General features: G+C 30.5%; 1 protein-coding gene across 1 annotated transcript; it reads left to right on the top strand.

Annotated features, from left to right (window-relative positions):
* Nucleotides 1-1,082: 1,082 nt before the first annotated feature.
* Nucleotides 1,083-16,423, top strand: LOC129911956 (protein 60A-like). Its single transcript, XM_055989993.1, has 5 exons — nucleotides 1,083-2,014; nucleotides 9,758-9,924; nucleotides 14,058-14,500; nucleotides 15,896-16,066; nucleotides 16,136-16,423. Exons 1-5 carry the CDS (start codon nucleotides 1,746-1,748, stop codon nucleotides 16,394-16,396), a joined length of 1,311 nt encoding a protein of 436 aa, XP_055845968.1. The 5' UTR covers nucleotides 1,083-1,745; the 3' UTR covers nucleotides 16,397-16,423.
* Nucleotides 16,424-17,116: the final 693 nt, after the last annotated feature.

Below are 17,116 nucleotides of genomic sequence, written 5' to 3' on the forward strand. Positions count from 1 at the left end.
AATGACAGTTATATGACATTTTAAAAGTGCAAAATGATCATACGGAATGAAAAAGATACTCTTCAGACTACAGGAATATAACTCTGATTTCTGTTATAATCAGCTTTCGAACAGTTTGCATTACATAATGCCCAGAAAATAATAAAGAGTTATGTGACTTAAATAAGCTCACGAGCTTTGGGTAAGCTTGAACTTTTGGGGTCGCATGTAAAAGGTCTGTTTTACAGTAGTACCCGATTAAATGGACCTGCTTGAATACGTTTTCTACTCAATTGTCTTAAAATAAGAAATAACACAGAAAAGCAGAATTCCGGTAGCTAGGTTTAAAGGTTATTTGCGTCAAAAATTGTGCGTATATAGTCAATGTTAAGGCAATAATTTTTTTTAAGAAAAATATTTTCCTAAAGTGGCAACCATAGTTTTACAACTCTATACTAGGTACACCGCCAAATAAAAAAAAAATAAAAATAAAAAGATTCAACAATATTGGAAAAAGAGGCATAATAATGATGATGATCAAAAGAAGAGTATTCTTTTGCGCGTTTGCTTTTGTTTTTGTTTATTGTTTTTTTTTATTTATTTATTGTTGTTGTTTTGGTTTGGTACATTTTTACTTTTAGTTAATTATGTTCTCGTCTCTACTCTTCTCTAAGCACACTAACAGCAGCAAGTCTTTGGATGTCTGATTCCATTCGGACTGGCCTAGCATCATCGGTAGGTAGGTATACCTATAAAAAGATGCTTATACTGCTGGATGGCGTCTGAAATTGAGGCTCCTGCTTGAAGCGAGGTAAGAAGTATAAGTAGGTATAACGTTGTTTCTGTTGAAAGACACGGAAAAGATGTTTTTTTGTTAAACTGACAACAATACGAAACGTAAACGGCTTTAAGATGAATGCCTTTACCTACCTGCTGCCTGCCTGTTTAGCTAGATCTTGTCTGAGATGAGATGCCAGCCAGCAGCAGCAGCAGCAGCTAACACCAGCCGGCCGATCGACCACTGCCAGCCAGCCAGCCAGTCAGCCAGTAACCCAGCCAACAGGCACTAAAGAAAGCCAAGGCGCAAGACAACTTGGTTTCGTTTCTTCAGTCATTTCTGGAATTTCATCGGATGCACTTCTGGAAGAGAAGAATATCATCGTTATTCATACGAAACGAAGAAAAGTATCTATAAGGTCCCATTAAAAAAACCTAGACAAGATAGAGTGCTGTGCGCGCGTATCTAGCTACTATTGTGTTCGGTTTATATTTGAACATCATCAAGTTCGTCGAAGATTTTTGTTGATCATTGACTTTTTTTTATTTCCTATCCTCTATGATGTTTCTGATCGTGTAACTATCAATGGTAACGGTAAAAAATCCATCTTTTCAATTTATTGGAATGTTTGCTTTAGATATTTAAATATCTTTTTGCTTTGAAAAGAGTTGAATTTGAAAAAAAAGAAGGTTTCGGAATTAAGGTTCGAGATTTGTTAATATTAATTTGAAAGTAATTGAATAAATCGATATAATTGAATTTGTATCTGGAGAAAAAAAAAGATACAATGTAAAATTGAAGTGCAAAGTTTATTCGTGAGCAAAAAAAATTTAAGTGATTTTTTTTAAAATTTTTTCTGAAAGAAAAACAAAGAAAATCATTGAAAATAAATTGATTTTTTGATGATTCGTTGGAAATAAATTTTTAAATTTTTTGTAAATAAAAATATATTTAAAATTTCTGTGCTTATTTTACTTGTACGAAAAGAATGTATCGTAAAGTTATCATAAAGAGCAATAATTCGCAGTGTGTTTGCAATATCACAATGCAGTTGGTGTTGATTTTAAGTGTTTTGTTTGTAAATATTACTCTAGTATTGGCTAGTCAGTCGGGCATTTATCTTGATAATGGAGTCGATCAAACTATAATGCATCGTGTGCTCGACGATCATGAAAAGATGGATGTTGAAGATGAAATACTGGATTTTTTGGGATTATCTGAAAGACCCAGACGGAGACATAGTCATCTTTCTTTGAGGTAAGAGTTTGGACAGTTTTTTAAAGCAAGTTAGTCTAGAAATAATTAAGAGGTTTGTTTTTGTTATTTAAATATGTCCTTGTGAGTTTAAAAAACTTTTCATTATTTTTGTGGAAAACAGAATGAACCAACAAAAAGACACTCGGACCGGCTCCGAGTTGTCTACGATAATTTAATAGTCTGGGGGAAATCGTTACAAATTACCGACCACTATAATATGACTATCAATACTAATTACAAATTCACTTCAGCAATACTGCCGTACTAACTAGATTTATAACTTTAAGTTAATACCGTGGTAAATACCTACTTATGTACATGAGGGTTCGCCTTATTTTAAAACTTTTTAAATAAGCTTCTCCCAACCCGTTGACTGGTTCCATCTCATGGTCTTATACGTATTTGAAATATTTTGATAATTTGAAAGATAGTTTTCCCATCAGTTGCACTTTTTTTTGCTGAGTTTGCTTAGGGAAATTACGCCCAATGACAAAGGCTTAAACAAGTTTTTAAATTGATCAAATCTGCAAACGATATAAGGCTACATAACAGTGACAATTTTTAAAGATATATTTTAAAAAGCACCACACATTCTATCAAATTTATGTGTATTTCGAGATTATATTTGATGGAAAACTATTTTTTTTATGAAATTTTCGTCATAATCGAAGACAGTCATGACTTCTAATAGGATAACAACTCCGTCTTATTCCAACTTCGGTATTATAAGGGTGCGTTGATTTTGACTCTTTTACTTAAAGCTGCTTTCAACTAATATAACTATAGTTAAGTAGCGACGGTCTTCGAAAAAATTTGTACTGCTTTTGTTTACTTTGATATTGACGACAGGGTTAACAGAGTTTAGTTATATGAAAAAAATCTGATTTTGAAAAAAAAAAAAACTTTTTGGAAATAAAAAAAAAATATTTTCATAAAAAAATCTTACCCTTACGGCCATATTATTCACTAGTTTTATAAATACATCTGGATGTAAGGAAATTGAAATCTCAAATCCAAATCCATAATATTCACTATCTCACAGAGAAAAAAATAGTCATTTTTAACTATTTTTTAACTATTTTCATAGTTAAAATCGGCATAACTACATATTTTAGATTTGGATTTATTTTTGACATTTGAAAATTTTACATCCAGATGTATTTCTTAAACTAGTAAATAATATGGCCGTTAATATCGAATAACCAAAAGAACTAATTGGAAAAGGCTAGATTAAATTGACACTCTGCAGGATTTTGACTGTGGGTAAATTAAAAAAAGTTAAAGGCACAGTCGCTTAAAATTCTTATGCAGACTTTTCACGAGTCGATTTTTGCAGTACGCAGAAGATTTTCGACTCGTATGAATGAAGGTATGCTTAAGTGACTAGACTCTTAGTCGAATTTTGCCGTGCGGCTTATTGTGCGCCGCACAATTTTTTTTTTTCAAATTCATGAAAAAAAGTCTTTTTTTTTCATTTACATTAAGTTTTCTCTACAGTGGGGGTCAGTGGCAGAAATATCAATGATCAAAGATTTAACTATCATTTTCCAACCAAGAAAATCAAAGCTAAATTAGAATATGCTAAGAATTTTAAAAATTCAGCGACGATATTTTTTGCTTAAAAAAATCGAATCGAGTTAAACCAATCTTTATATTTATATGTTGATCGGATAACCGAGATTGAGGTCTTTGGTAAGCTCAAAAAATGACAGAGCATCAGTTTTAGAATGTTAAATATTGGGCCATATTCATAGACATTGTCTAAGTCGCTTCTAAGAAAGACTGGATTTAATCCCATTCAAATAACATTGGATAAACCCCAGTCTAAGATAAACTGGGGTCTAAAATAAAATCAATACTTTTTGGCTTTTAAAAGAACTTAAAACTTGTAGAAAGACTGAACGTGTTCTGCGAATGAGACAGATAAATTTTTTTAAAGCTTAAGAATAAATTGGAAGGTGAAGGTTGCCCAGATAAAAAGTGGTTTTAAATAATTTTTCCACTCTAATATTTGCGTTTTATGTAATTTTAATTTGAAGAATGATATCACTGAGCTACAATACGGGAAAATTTCCATCGCCAATCTAAGATCCATCTTGGTTATTGTGGGTTTGTTTTTCCTTCACCTTCATTTGCAATTCTTCTGTAGTTGCGATATTTTTAGAAGTTGTTCAAGAGATACTTTCAAACTATATGTTTTAAGCATAATCAATTCGTAATTTAATAATTTGTTAATTATTTTTATGAATTTTTTTTTTTTACATAAATAATTGTTATTTATTTTTATAATTAAATTTTACTATTGTTGTTTTAGTTTTTAGTCTAAAAAGAGTACTATATCTCTGTTTGATGAATAATAAATAAATAAATAATAAATAAGCTTATGCACTAAAAATTCTTGTGAATCACTTATATTACCTAAATTAAATTTGGCGATAAGGGTATAAGTAATAAACAATCTTGCTGATTTGCTATATTGTATTTTTAAGAATATTACTTTTCACCCTTATTTTGTTTCCAATAATATTGAATCTTGATTTGCTATTAAACGGTGACCTAAAGTAATCTGTGCAACTAGTGTGAAAGATACATTGTAACATTGTTATCTTTACTCTTAACAATCATTGAATTTTGGTCTAAGACCTTTCTTACCATACTCTAGTGAAATTAGTTGTCAATTGACTTATGTTTAATTTTTTAATGAATGGGGAATAAGGACGGGGTTAGAGATCGTCTCACTTAAATGCTTGCCATTTATTAATTTGCTATCAGCTGAAATTTTTCTTAACTCGACTAAGGTTGTTTTGCCCTAATATTTTTTTGTATCAAATAAATTATGCGAGCGCAGGTTTACCCTAGTTAATAAAATCGTTAATTCCTCGTTTTCTTAACTCGACTTAGGCGGTTATGGCTTGTGGCCACAGAAATAGTGTCCGACTGAAGTTTTAATGGATCATAACCATAAAATCTTCAAAAAGCGAAGGAGTAAATGTGGGCTTGTGAATCAAGCAGGGATTTTCAGAAAGTAGTTTTGGAAAGTACATACCTATGTACATATTCACATAGTTGATACACAGAACGTCCGTCGCAGTGTCACAGCAGATTATCGATAAATCGTTACATTCATGTTCAAAATACGATGGCTTTATATTTTATATTCAGCAATCAACTAAGCTACTTAAATACAGCTCTACCCCCTAGACTATGATTAGACACGAGGAGATTTGTAAAAATATTATTTATTTTAATTAAGTAATTAACAATCTGAAGCTCAAGATGATGTGTGTGGCTTGACTCTATGGCTGTGGCTTGGCTATACTGGTGCTTGACCGGGATGCGCAAATGAAGTGATCAATTAAACAGAAAACGCACTAATTGAGTGATGGGAGGGATAAAAAAAAAAAGATAAAAACAAAATCAACTCTTATTATAAAAATAATTATTTATTATTAAAAACGACATTTTTCATTTTACGATTATATTTTTTTAATTCTGTTAAACAAGATGAAAACATTTAAAACAATTTTGTTTCTGTTTCTATTCTGTATAAGGCTGCTCTAGACATAACGACGTTATTCTATGAAGATGATGATTTGATGATGATTCAAGAAAAAGAAATGCGAAATAGACTTATTCGTAGGCTTGGCCTACTCTAAGTAAATTTTTATTGTTGTATAATGTATAAATCTAACCGTTTAGTTATAAACAGAAAATTTGCATTTTTTGTGTTTTTCAAATTAAAATTCTACTGTTGAGGTATAATAGTTTAACATGTTACTGTAAGTTCTAGATGGTTTTGAATTGGAAAAAAAAAAACGATTTTACAAGCTATCAAGTGGTTGATTGATGGATGAGGTCTCATATTGGTTATTATTATAAATACAATACTTAGTTTTATACTTGTTGTGTTTTATGTTCAAAGATTAAAGATGAACATACCGTCAACAGCTGCTGTCACAATCCTTTACAGCAACTGACAATTTAATGTCGAGATTCTTTATTGTAAAATATGTTCTTTTTTTTTTTTGTTTGTAATATGTCTAAAGGTGTGGTCCTTGTTTTAATATGATGTGCGGTAGATGCGGTGGGATTAAATTACATTTCACTCCTTTTTTATAGTCTTGATTGAGTGTTTATTTACCTACTCAATGGATACAATTTGATGTTTAATGGTAGTAGTTATTTTCAGGTCAATGTCTTGAATTGCCTGTCATATATAACTTAACGTGTCGGTTTCCAACAAGAACACGTTAACCAGCTGCTGAACCTACTACAGAGGTGTTGATATTTTGGTTTACAAGTTCTTTTAATAAGCCGTGTATGGTGTATCATTTGGAACTGAGTGCTAAAGTTAGTTAGATTTTAAACAGTAAGCAGTAGAAAGTCTGTAGTGTGCGGGGGCTCTAAAAGTTAAGAAACATTTTCAAAAAACATCATTTTTGGATTTTTAAAAATATTAAAATTTTTTTTTTCAAAATGTATTAATGAAGTTTCTTGAAATCATGTTTCAATATGTGAAAAAATAATTTATTCAAAACGACAAACCAAATTTTTTTTTTTAACTTTAGAAAATTTTAATTTTTTAATAAAACAAAATTCAAAAACTAATTCTAATGCAGAAAATCAAATAGCAAACTTCATTTAGAGATTACAGTAGGTGGCCACATGATTATGACCGATGAAAATTTTCACAAATTTTTTACGCTAAAAACTAATTTTATTTTTTCTGTACATTAATTACACTGTGATAGTTTTTAGAACTTTTTTTTTGCAACAGAGCGGAGACACATCGATTCTAGTTAATTCGAGTATGCTGAATTCAGTGGTGACAACCGTTTTGAAAGTTTGGCTCAAGTTTTCGAGAAATTTCGAAAATAAAATCTTAGGTCGGGACTATTAAAATACTGATAATTTCGAATAATTAAGTTTTTTTAAGCAGTTTTTAGTTTAGGGAAAAGCTATTTCTGTATATAGCTATATGTTTAACACTATTCCAACCTAGATTGTTATGTTTCGGTCGCTTACAAAGCATTTTATAAACAAAAACTTCACTTTTTCATGTTTTTTTTTATTTTGTTGACTTTCAAAGCCTTTAATATGGAGGCAATTTGAGTTTAACATTGATTCGGGATATTTTATATTATTTAAATAGCATATCATTCCAAAAATGAATAAAATACTGCAAATCTGAAAAAGTTCACTAGTGAAAATCAGCATACTAAGCTACGGAAATGTATCAAAACCTGAACTTAAGATTAAATTAAGATAGTTTTTGGATTTTCAGCTTAAGCTTAAGATATATCAGAAAATAAATTAATGAATTAAACAGTTTTTGGAAGAACAAAAAACGTTCTTATATACTTACATCATGTCGGGATAAAAGCAGTCAAAATAACATTTTTTCCCTTTTATAACTGTAATATTTTAAAAAAAGGAAGCCAAATAAATATGTATGGCTTCGGATTCGAGTTTAGCACCCCTTTCACCTTCAGAAAAGTATATTTTGGTTCTTGTGGCAAAAAAAAAAGTTTAATTTTGCTTACCAGTGTTATTTAATACATTTCCGTAGCTTAATAGACTAATTTTCACTAGTGAACTTTTTCAGGTTTGCGGTATTTTATTCATTTTTGGAATGATATGCTATTTAAATAATATAAAATAATATTAAAGGCTTTGAAAGTCAACAAAATAAAAAAAAACATGAAAAAGTGAAGTTTTTGTTTATAAAATGCTTTGTAAGCGACCGAAACATAACAATCTAGGTTGGAATAGTGTTAAACATACAGCTATATACAGGAATAGCTTTTCTCTAAACTAAAAACGGCTTAAAAAAACTTAATTATTCGAAATTATCAGTTTTTTAATAGTCCCGACCTAAGATTTTATTTTCAAAATATCTCGAAAACTTGAGCCAAACTTTCAAAACGGTTGCCACCACTGAATTCAGCATACTCGAATTAACTAGAATCGATGTGTCTCGCTTCTGTTGCAAAAATCGAACTATCACAGTGTTATTATTACGGCTTTCTACTATAACGCTAGAGTGTCACGTACTTCCTAAGTAAGAAAAATTAAAGAATAAACAGGCTTGGTAATTTTCCAGGGATGAATTCCACAAATAACGCTCTTTGGGGGTTCTTAGCGAAATGCTGCAGAAAACCTCATACCAACTGGTGGAAAAGCTTAGAGGTGAGTGGCTGAATCATTACAAGCACGGAACAACAGATCATTCAGGTTAAAATAGAGTTCCCAAAAGAATACAGGCAGTTTTGCAACAAAAGGAAAACACACGAAATATTGAAAAAATTGTGGTCTCCTCTATCGTCATCAATTTTTTTGACTTTGCTTCTTTAAACAAAAAATTAGTATTGGCATATTGTACGGTTGTATAAAACATTTTTTTTGTGTTACAAGAAACCATAATGTTGGGGGTCAAAACCTTTTAGAAAGATGTTTTAGTCAATATAAAAGCAATTTTTATATTTTTTTACATTTCAAGTGAAATTATTTAAAAAATCTAGAAATGATAACTATTCGTTAAATTTATATAAAAACTTTAATAAATAAATGGAAAATATTAAGGGATAAAAAGGGATTACAAATTTTTTTGAAGTTTTTCAAGTTATTTCTCTTAAAATGGTCATACTGGAATTAATAAAAACGAACACTGAGGGAAAAAATTAATTGAAGTTGAAACGTCGTTGTTTCAAAGATGAACTACGTTGATTTATGTGACTTTAAGATACGAAACCATAAAAAATTAACCTTTTTTCCGCTTTGATTTTAAAATGTTCATCTTCAACGCAAAATCATTCCGAATAATAGTTAAATCAATGTGGTTTTTATTGATTTTACGTTGTTTTATGGTGGCTTTTCCCTCAGTGAATGGATTTAAATCTCGAAGTTTTTTATTCTGAGATCTTGCGATAAAAACATTTTTAAGCAACGCGATACCTATTGAATACAAAAAAAAAAATTCAGAATTTCCTTTTTTTTTTTTGGTTTACTGAATTGGAAACAATTTTTTCTACTTAACCACTATATGCATCGGATACTTCGTTTATTCAGCTTAAATTTGCTATTTTTTAAGGTTCGATACTACCATTTCTTGCTGAGATATCGAACTTTAAATGGAAAAGGATCTTTTTGTCTTAAGCAATCAATAAGTTGAATATGCTTACAAAAACTTAACAAAGTTTCGATTCAATCCATTGAGTCGTTTTTTTTTTGGATTTTTTTCCTCAAAACTTCAGACTACCCGCTACATCAATATATGACTGCACGCTTGAGAACAGAACATCATAAATGCTGCAGACGGTTTTAACAAATTTTAAACAAAATTATTATTTGTTTAAAATTTGTTAAAATTGATATATGTACATTTATGTATGTAGATGTTTTTCTGTGATTTTAGATTTTTTGATTTTTTCTGGAAAGTTGTTTGTGAGAAAAAAATTCTAAATGTTTTATTTGTTAATTTTTAAATTTATTACTTAAATATAATAGTTGTTTAAAGCACGTGGGTTGAAATTTTTTTTGTACAAATATGGTATTTTGTGTTTGATAACATTTTTACATACTCGTTTCCAAGTGTACATTTTATATCTGTCACAATTAAGCGCACGGAAACTAAGCGTGATCTGCGTTCTAGGCTTAAAATATTAATTTAATTAATTAATTGCTTAAACTTGTTTTTTTTTAAACTAATTTTGTCAAATTTGTATTTATTTATTTTTTTTTTAGAAAATCTGCACCTCAGTATCTTCTTGATGTTTATCATCGATTAAATGAGGAAGAAAATGGTGAATCTATTCGCTCAAAGCGAGATGTAAATGATGATAATTTTATAACGGATCTCGACAAGACAGCAATAGATCAAAGTGATATTATCATGACGTTTTTAAATAAAAGTAAGTATTTTTGATAAATTTTTTAATGTCAAAATTTTAATTTTTAAAACCAGTAAATTTTCTACTTCCAACTTTAAACATTATGCATGCTCACCACCCTAATATTGATAAGGTACCTTACATACCTGCACCTACACTAAAGAAATAAACGATTTCTGTTTTCTAAATTCTAAGCGCCTCAACAAAGATTGTTTTGATTCTACGTTGCTTTGCATGTCTCTTCGTTCAGACTGCCGATTGTGCCAGTGATACCTACAGGTAGGATCTTCTTTGTTCTTTTGTATTTGTTTGAATAATGCACTTGCTTCCAATTCCAAGTATATCCCAATTAGCACTTGACAAATTCCTTTCATAGAAATTGTAAGGATTTTTCGGAATTGAATTTATCCTCAAAAATAGTATTAAAAGGTGCATAGGCATACCTACCTGTTTTACAACATGATTTATAAGAAGGGATCGGAACTTGGAACGGATCATAAATTGTGTGCTTGACGGTTAAACAGACATAAAAGATGGGTATAGGTATTACCATACTTACTATTATTGTGTAATCTTTAGTTGTTTAATAGCGCCAATGCTTTCTTGTGATCTGTTCTTGAATCGAGTCCTGAAGGTAACACACAAATAGCTAAACCATGTAATGCTATTGTGTTTTGAAAAGAACTTTAAAACTTACTGCTTTATTTTTATAGCAGGTGAAATTTGCGTTGGGTTATCCAAGATTTTCTCCTTAAACACTGGGTAGTATACCCTTGATAGTTTAAAAAAAAAAATATTTATCCAGCTGATTCCAAGTTTTTGAACTTCATTTGAGTGGTCAAAGATACAATTTATTTTGGACAATTCAATTAATGGTTCGTGAAATGGAAACGAATTCGTGTTAGGGTTTAGAAGTAAACTAAAAATTAAGAAAGTTTTCATTTTCATATGTTATAAACTAGGAATGAAACATCTATAAACTATAATGTTTTTGGAACGCCGAAAATAAAAAGTGATCGCCGATTTTGAACCAAAATTAAATACTAACATACAGTATCATACATACATACATAGGTACTTGAATTTCTTAATTAAAGTCAGAGTTAGTCAGTTTTTTTTTTTTTAACTTATGTTGATTTTGATGACTTTAGTCATAGTCAGTTTAAGCAATAAAATAAAATAAATCAATTTTGTACATAACAAGGGTCTACTGAATTGAATGTTAACATTCGTAAGTCGACAATATCAATGTCAAAAATTACCAAATATAACAAAGGGATTTTTTAGATCATACTAATGTATGGATAAATGTATAAGATTTCGGATTCCCAACACGGGGAAACACCCTTTCCAAATTGGAAACTTGTTCACGAGGAACTCACATCAGTTCGGGTACTGAATGTCAAGGAATATAACAAAAACTGAGACTCACAACTATCCACTTTATTTCGAGTGAAAAAAAAAATAATTAAAATTTAGAAAAAAATTAATAAGCGAAAAAGTTATTTTTCAAAAACAAAATTCAAAATTTTTTTAAAAATCCAAAAAATTAATAAGCGAAAAAGTTAATTTTCAAAAACAAAATTCAAAATTTTTTTAAAAATCCAAAAATGTATATTTTTTTGAAAATTTTGTTAATAGTGGAGTCAAATTAGATTATACCTCGGAATCCAGAGAAAGTCGATGAATCTGTAAAACGAGTAGAGGGCTGCATTATTAAAAGGTCAAATGTTAAAAAAAAAATTCACCGCTCTCGATTACAACAATTTTTAAGGACCGTTTACTGTCATTCCGTATGAAAGCGTTCAATCGGAATTGCTGTCTCATTCTAGATTTTGCTTTGTAGGGATGTTCTCTAGGACTGTAAGGAAGCAAATCCATGATGATTTAATTTTAAGTTGTGTGGTTTCCCCGCTACCCACATTTGAATTTTTGCAAAGCGTCATTTTCATGTTACTATAGTTTTGCGTCTTCAGTCGGTAGAGCATGAGACTCTTAGTCTCAGGGTCGTGGGTTCGAGCCCCACATTGGGCGCCAAAAAATGAACGATCAAGTTAAAAGTTGAGCGTCAATCCGGGATCTCTATATATACTTTTCTAATTAAAAGATAGATTTGATCCTGGTTTTTGCGTTAACTAATTTAACGGTGGCGAAATAAGCAAAATGTTCGAAATTTGAATTGTACCAACTTGTACTTTATAACTATCTTTTACTTTAACTATGTAGATACTAAAAAATTCGACTTTGAAATGGCTGAATAAATACCACACAAAGCGAGCGAAAACGACGAGAATTTTTAGTGAGCGAAGTTGAAAATAAAAGACGATAATTTCCGCAAAGGGTTTTAATACAAGAAGAGATTTTATAACGAAAAAAAAATAACAAAAATAATAAAAAATTATTAAAATTATTTTAATTTTAAGTGGAGTGATTGAATATAATTCAATATAAGTTCAAGTGACCTCAACTCCAAAAATTTTATAAAGCGTTTCATGCTGTGAGTTTTATATAGTGTCGTTAAACATCGACCAAAATAAGGCGTCTTAGTAAGGGTACTACAGATCTAACTGATGAGCCCACTGTCGTACCTGGGCGAAACGCTTTATAAAATTTTTGGAGTTGAGGTCACTTGAACTTATATTGAAGAAGAGATTTTATTTTATTTTAAAGCTTCTATTTATACACATAATTTTCTAGTAGTTTTTGTGAGGGAAGTTACGTTAATTTTACAAATACAATTTTAAAGCGAATTCAAAAGCAAATTATTATGGAGAATGGTATAATTTAGGTAGTTCAAATGAAATTCAAATTTAGATAGTTTATTAAATAGGTAATAGATTTTAGGATGATTTTTAGCTCCAACAGCCATCATTTTTCGCCTCTTCCTTCAGATACAGCTTTCTACTTCTATTAACTGCCCATATTATTGAATCCGACACATTTTCCGTTAGATTTAAGTTTTGTCTTTCTAACTACATTTTTATCCATAATTTTTGTGAATCGGGCAGTTTCCTAGACTGTACTGACCTAAAGTGCATTACAATATGGTTTTATTAGGTGCGACCATTATTTAACTGCCAACTACCTTTACAATTCGCTGTGCAAATAGGTGTAGTAAGCCTGACTTCAAATTTGGAGTTAATCTGGATTAATTTGTGGTACAAAAATTTCTTTGGAGTAAACAAAAAATGTACCCTTTTGTGGCCTGAAGGAACAAAAAATCTTATAAAGTGTAACTGAAAGGGTTACAAGTTTCGTTTGACAAAAACGGCTCTTAGATTTTGGTAGCTGGCATTATGATACGTACATAGGGGTCTGATAAATTTTGCAAATTTCTACATTTCCTTGAATGGAAAAAGAGTTAATTGTACGTTTGCTGATGCAACAAAATAACAAAATAAATATTTTTTTTTGCTCTAAGGTCTAAAAATATTCGACAAAAATGCCACCCTGTGCGTCTGAATAATACAAAACAAAATAAACAAAATTCAATTTAAAATGCCGATGGTCAATCGCATTGCGATGTTTATTTTTACCACACACACCAAAAAAAAAAAAGAGAGGGATCCTCAATTATTGACCATTTAAAATCGATTCCAAACTTTAGCGCCAGTCTTGTTGTTCCAGGTAGATGAGGACTTGGGAATTTTTGTAGTGTTTTTTTTTTTTTTTTTCAAGTCCAATCTCGATGATCGCCGGCACAAAAACCGGCTTATCCCAAAGGTTTTCTTTGTTCTTTTCTTCTAATATACTCGTATGACTCACTAAAGAAGGAATATAAAAGCCCAAGAGGCTTATTATTTGTATAGTTTGTTTTTTTTTTTTTAATTTTTTTTGTGGGTTAATTTGTTTGGTCCTTTCATTCCATATACTTATCTGGTTTTATCCCGCTGTGTTTATAGAGACTCAGGAAAACAAATAAATTGATGTTAACGAGTTTATTCCAGATATGTTTATACCTGCCTACGTATTGTTGTAAATAAGACCTACGAGAATATTTTTTTGACAAAAACCTTTCTTCTGCTTAGGAAGCTTGCAAAGTTTAAGATTCACAAAAGAGTTATAGCTCCCTATCATCTCTAATATAAAGAGTCATAATACTTTACCACTTAAATAAGAGTATATAATAAAAATTTGAAAAATTTTCTTTTCAGACCACCATGTACCCGAAGTCCGTCACGAGCACGGGCGCCGACTCTGGTTCGATGTATCCCAAGTGCCCAGTCATAATTACTTAATGATGGCCGAATTGAGGATATACCAAAAACCAACTCAAGGTAGAATGGCGGCAGGAAATGCTGGCAAAGAATTTACGATTGCTGTTTATGCGATTGTGCAGGCCGACGATGAAAGTGAATTGGAGATACTGTCATCATTAAATACGACCACAGACTATCAAGGATGGCTGGAACTGAATGTTACCGAAGGACTTGCCAAATGGCTAGCCAATCCGACGGAGAATAAGGGAATTTATATTGGCGCACATGAGGCTGGCAGTGCAGAACGTGAGGTCCGTCTGGATGATATCGGTTTGGTTCACCAAAGGGGTGTGGATGAATTCCAACCATTTTTGATCGGTTTCTTTCGTGGGCCAGAGGTAAATTTAGTTTTTTTTTTTTTGTGAAAAGATATAAATAAATTTTGGGTTTTTTTGAAGACTCAGGGTGGATTGGCGGTATTTATCAAAAGTTTCTTTATTTGTTCTTATGAAAATAAGTAAAAATATAAAAAAGAGAATGCGTAAAATTGGAAATAATTGATTGCCAGTGGTTATGATATAAGACTGCTGATTTTTGGTATAAAGCTTGGGGTTAGGGTGGTTTACAATCTGTAAAAAGTCCTGAAGTTTCCTCTGTCCGCTAGTCCCATTATGAGGGGTCAAAGGCTACAATTTTTTTTTTTTAAATGGTAAATTTTAGACAAAAATTAATACTACAAAATTGTAGCTGAAATTTTTTATTTACAAAAAAATTGCCATACAAAGTTTTCTTGTATCACGCACCGTTTAGAAATTATATCACTTCGAATTCGCATAATGTATGTTTTTCTTGATACTTTTATATTTGTTATTTTAATCAAATAACATGAAATAGTTTGAAATGTTGTAATGTTTAAACGGTAAGTTATACAAAAAAACTTTATAAGACAATTTTTTGTAAAATAATCTGAGCTAGAATTTTGTAGAACATAATTTTTGTCTAAAACCTGACGTTTTTTTTAAATAAAAAGTGTTGTGACCTTTGACCCCTTATAATGAGAGGAGAGGGAGACTGTATTTGGATTGAAAATTATTTTGCACCCAGACCTCAAGGGAACTTTTGGTTTTGATTTATTAAAAGACCTTAGAGAACTTTCTTTTGATATTTTGTTCGATGATTGCGGAGGAATTTAAAAAAATCCATTTTTTTTTTCGAAAATTGAAACATAAAAAAATACGTTTTTCTACCTAAATGTATAGCCTGTTCACTACGAAATCACATCTTTTTAAGAAAACTCTTTTCGAGGCCTGGATCTGAAGATATCTGCTTCCGAACACAAGAAACCAAATACAGTCGGCTCCCTCTAAATCAAGAGTCAATTACGGAATACGTACGTTAACGTACTGACGCATTATGTCTCCATATTTTTCTTCTGATTAAATAGAGCAATACTCAAAAAGTTAACGTTTGAGCGTAATCGTATGCCGTAGTTTGACCCCAGATTGTCAAGGGACTCCAAAATTGATTCGAGTTAGAGGGAAATTTAAGTTAGAGTGATTACATATTTTTCTTCAAAATTTATAATTGAAAATGGTGGAAAAGTTCGAGATAGTGGGATATTTGACTTAGAAGGAGTTCAAATGTTATGTGTCCCTGGGATTGGTATGGAGGAAAATTTTCAAAATGCATTATATTTTTGAAAAATCAAAAACTAATGAAATTGACTTAATTAAACTTTATTTACTAGTCTTCAAAATTATAATTTATTATTTGCTGTTCTTACAAATTTGCAGGTTATAAAAACAACACAGCGTCACACAAGAAGAAAGAGAAACGTGGGTCAATCGAGAAGAAGTCGAAAAAGCGAAATGCATCCACTTTTGGAACAACATCATACTGGTGAAAGCATGAAAAGTTGCCAAATGCAAACTCTTTACATAGATTTTAAGGATCTTGAATGGCATGTTAGTTAAAAAATCATTATTTTCTTTATATCTAAACAATTTTATATTAAAAATGATTTCTTTTTAAAGGATTGGATTATTGCTCCTGAAGGTTATGGTGCTTATTATTGCAGTGGTGAATGCAATTTTCCACTTACAGCGCATATGAATGCAACAAATCATGCAATTGTACAAACGCTGGTGCATCTTTTGGAACCGAAAAAAGTTCCTAAGCCATGTTGTGCGCCCTCAATGTTGGGTGCACTTAGAGTACTTTACCATATAAACGATGCTAATGTGAATTTGAAAAAATATAAAAATATGATTGTCAAAAGTTGTGGGTGCCATTGAAAAAAAAAAAAATTGAAATAGGATAAGTTATGGATAAATATATTTTTATATGTATTTTGTAAAATAAGTTTGGTTGTTTTTATAGAGATTATTATGTACAGTATATATGTACATACCTACATACATATTTATTAACTTTTTTTTATGAATTTATGATCAAAACTCGTGATGAAAAAACTATATCCTGAGTACTTTTGGTCAAATTTTCAAAATGAAATGCATGTGTCGTTCAAACACAATTATTATTTCACAATTGAAAATGAGATCAGATTTAACAGGTGAATTATATCTATTCTAAGCTTTTACATATACCTAGTAGAGACAAATTAGAAGAAAATTCGGGGCTACATCACTAAAATTATTTACAGGAATATTCAAAAAATATTCAGCTTAAAGTTTTTAACATTTCATGTGTCATGTCTCAAGTTCGACTTTTTAGTGTTCACATATTCAACATAAATTACAAGAAAATGTTTCTAAAAGTAAAGTTTACACTTTATTCAATAAATCCTATTTTATTTTTATATATATAATATTATTATTTCAAAGCTACAAAGCAATCTATCTAGTTTCCATTGGTAGGTATCCCCAATGTGAAAAAAAATTAGTATACAAGGACCTATTTGAATTCTTGAAAAACAACTTGTTTATACAGGGTGTCCCAAAAGTTAACGTCGAAACGAAAACGGTAGATAGGGTAGGTGGTTACAGTTATCAGAA

This window comes from Episyrphus balteatus, chromosome 2 (assembly GCF_945859705.1).
Source record: "Episyrphus balteatus chromosome 2, idEpiBalt1.1, whole genome shotgun sequence".
In the NCBI taxonomy this organism is placed as follows: domain Eukaryota; kingdom Metazoa; phylum Arthropoda; class Insecta; order Diptera; family Syrphidae; genus Episyrphus; species Episyrphus balteatus.

Excerpts from the sequence above, each read along its gene's own strand:
- LOC129911956 (XM_055989993.1), top strand. The coding sequence starts at position 1,746 with ATGTATCGTAAAGTTATCATAAAGAGCAATAATTCGCAGTGTGTTTGC. Across the intron at positions 14,501-15,895 it reads GTTTCTTTCGTGGGCCAGAG|GTTATAAAAACAACACAGCG; the intron begins GTAAATTTAGTT and ends ACAAATTTGCAG. Across the intron at positions 16,067-16,135 it reads TTAAGGATCTTGAATGGCAT|GATTGGATTATTGCTCCTGA; the intron begins GTTAGTTAAAAA and ends TTCTTTTTAAAG.